This window comes from Oppia nitens, unplaced genomic scaffold (genome assembly GCF_028296485.1).
Source record: "Oppia nitens isolate AA-2021 unplaced genomic scaffold, nextdenovo-longstitch-racon4-pilon3 scaffold24_pilon_pilon_pilon, whole genome shotgun sequence".
In the NCBI taxonomy this organism is placed as follows: domain Eukaryota; kingdom Metazoa; phylum Arthropoda; class Arachnida; order Sarcoptiformes; family Oppiidae; genus Oppia; species Oppia nitens.
Window position 1 is genome coordinate 1,488,307 of NW_026533204.1, and position 1,041 is coordinate 1,489,347.

Below are 1,041 nucleotides of genomic sequence, written 5' to 3' on the forward strand. Positions count from 1 at the left end.
CAGCTAATTATATGGGAACATTTATTAAAAATGAAGATTTAGATGTTAAAGATATTGTCTGCAAGTTGTTTTATGTTGAAAACAAAAATTCAGACATTATGCAAATTGTTTTGTGGAATATATCTAAAACTAACACATTGTACATTAAACCAAACGAGTCTCTTGGAAAATGTTATATTGATTGTCTTAATTATTTGGATGAACGTCGTATCACAGATTATAAACTTAATTTAAGTTATGATATTATTTCAAAAGGTATGTTTAACTAATACTAAATATGTAATAATCTAATTATAAGATTAATTATTTTTTTAGATGAACAATTAAAAATAAATATGGATTTTGGATCGTGTCTTCCTACCAGAGGTACATCAAAAAGCGCTGGATTAGATTTATACTCAAATGAGGATAAAATGATATTGCCATCTCAACGAAAACTTGTTTCAACTGGATTAAGCATTTACATGCCAAATAATTCATTTGGTTTTATTGCTCCAAGAAGTTCATTAGCAGTTAAAGGGATAGATATTGGAGCCGGAATTGTAGATTTTGATTATACTGGAATTGTAAAAGTGTTGGTTATTAACAACAGTAAATTGGCTTTCAACATTGCACCTGGAGATCGTATTGCCCAACTCATAGTGTTACCATACAAAAAGGTTACTCCATATATTGGTTATATTCCACAGACTGAACGAGGAAATGGTGGATTTGGCTCAACTAATGCTATATAATTTCTATTATTATATACTTATTTGGTGGAGGGTTTAATTTTATAATTATTTTTATATATAATTTAATAATTTACACAAATTATTTGTTTTAATAATTTTATTTTAAAATAAAAATTTATAAATTTTAAATGTATTTAATATTTAATTATAAGAAATAATATATTTATTTTCTAGATGAACCATTTTTGTAAGAATTTCAGCATCTGTAAATAAATTGTATTATTATATATTGTAAGTTTTTAAAATAATACAATTTACTTACCATATAGTTGTTTTTGCAGTATTTATTTGATTATCATTATTTATT

General features: G+C 24.4%; 1 protein-coding gene across 1 annotated transcript; it reads left to right on the forward strand.

The window, feature by feature from the left end:
• Positions 1–335: 335 nt before the first annotated feature.
• LOC128954084 (uncharacterized) lies at positions 336–734 on the forward strand. Its single transcript, XM_054299651.1, has one exon. It carries the CDS (start codon positions 336–338, stop codon positions 732–734), a length of 399 nt encoding a protein of 132 aa, XP_054155626.1.
• Positions 735–1,041: the final 307 nt, after the last annotated feature.

Excerpts from the sequence above, each read along its gene's own strand:
- LOC128954084 (XM_054299651.1), top strand. The coding sequence starts at position 336 with ATGGATTTTGGATCGTGTCTTCCTACCAGAGGTACATCAAAAAGCGCT.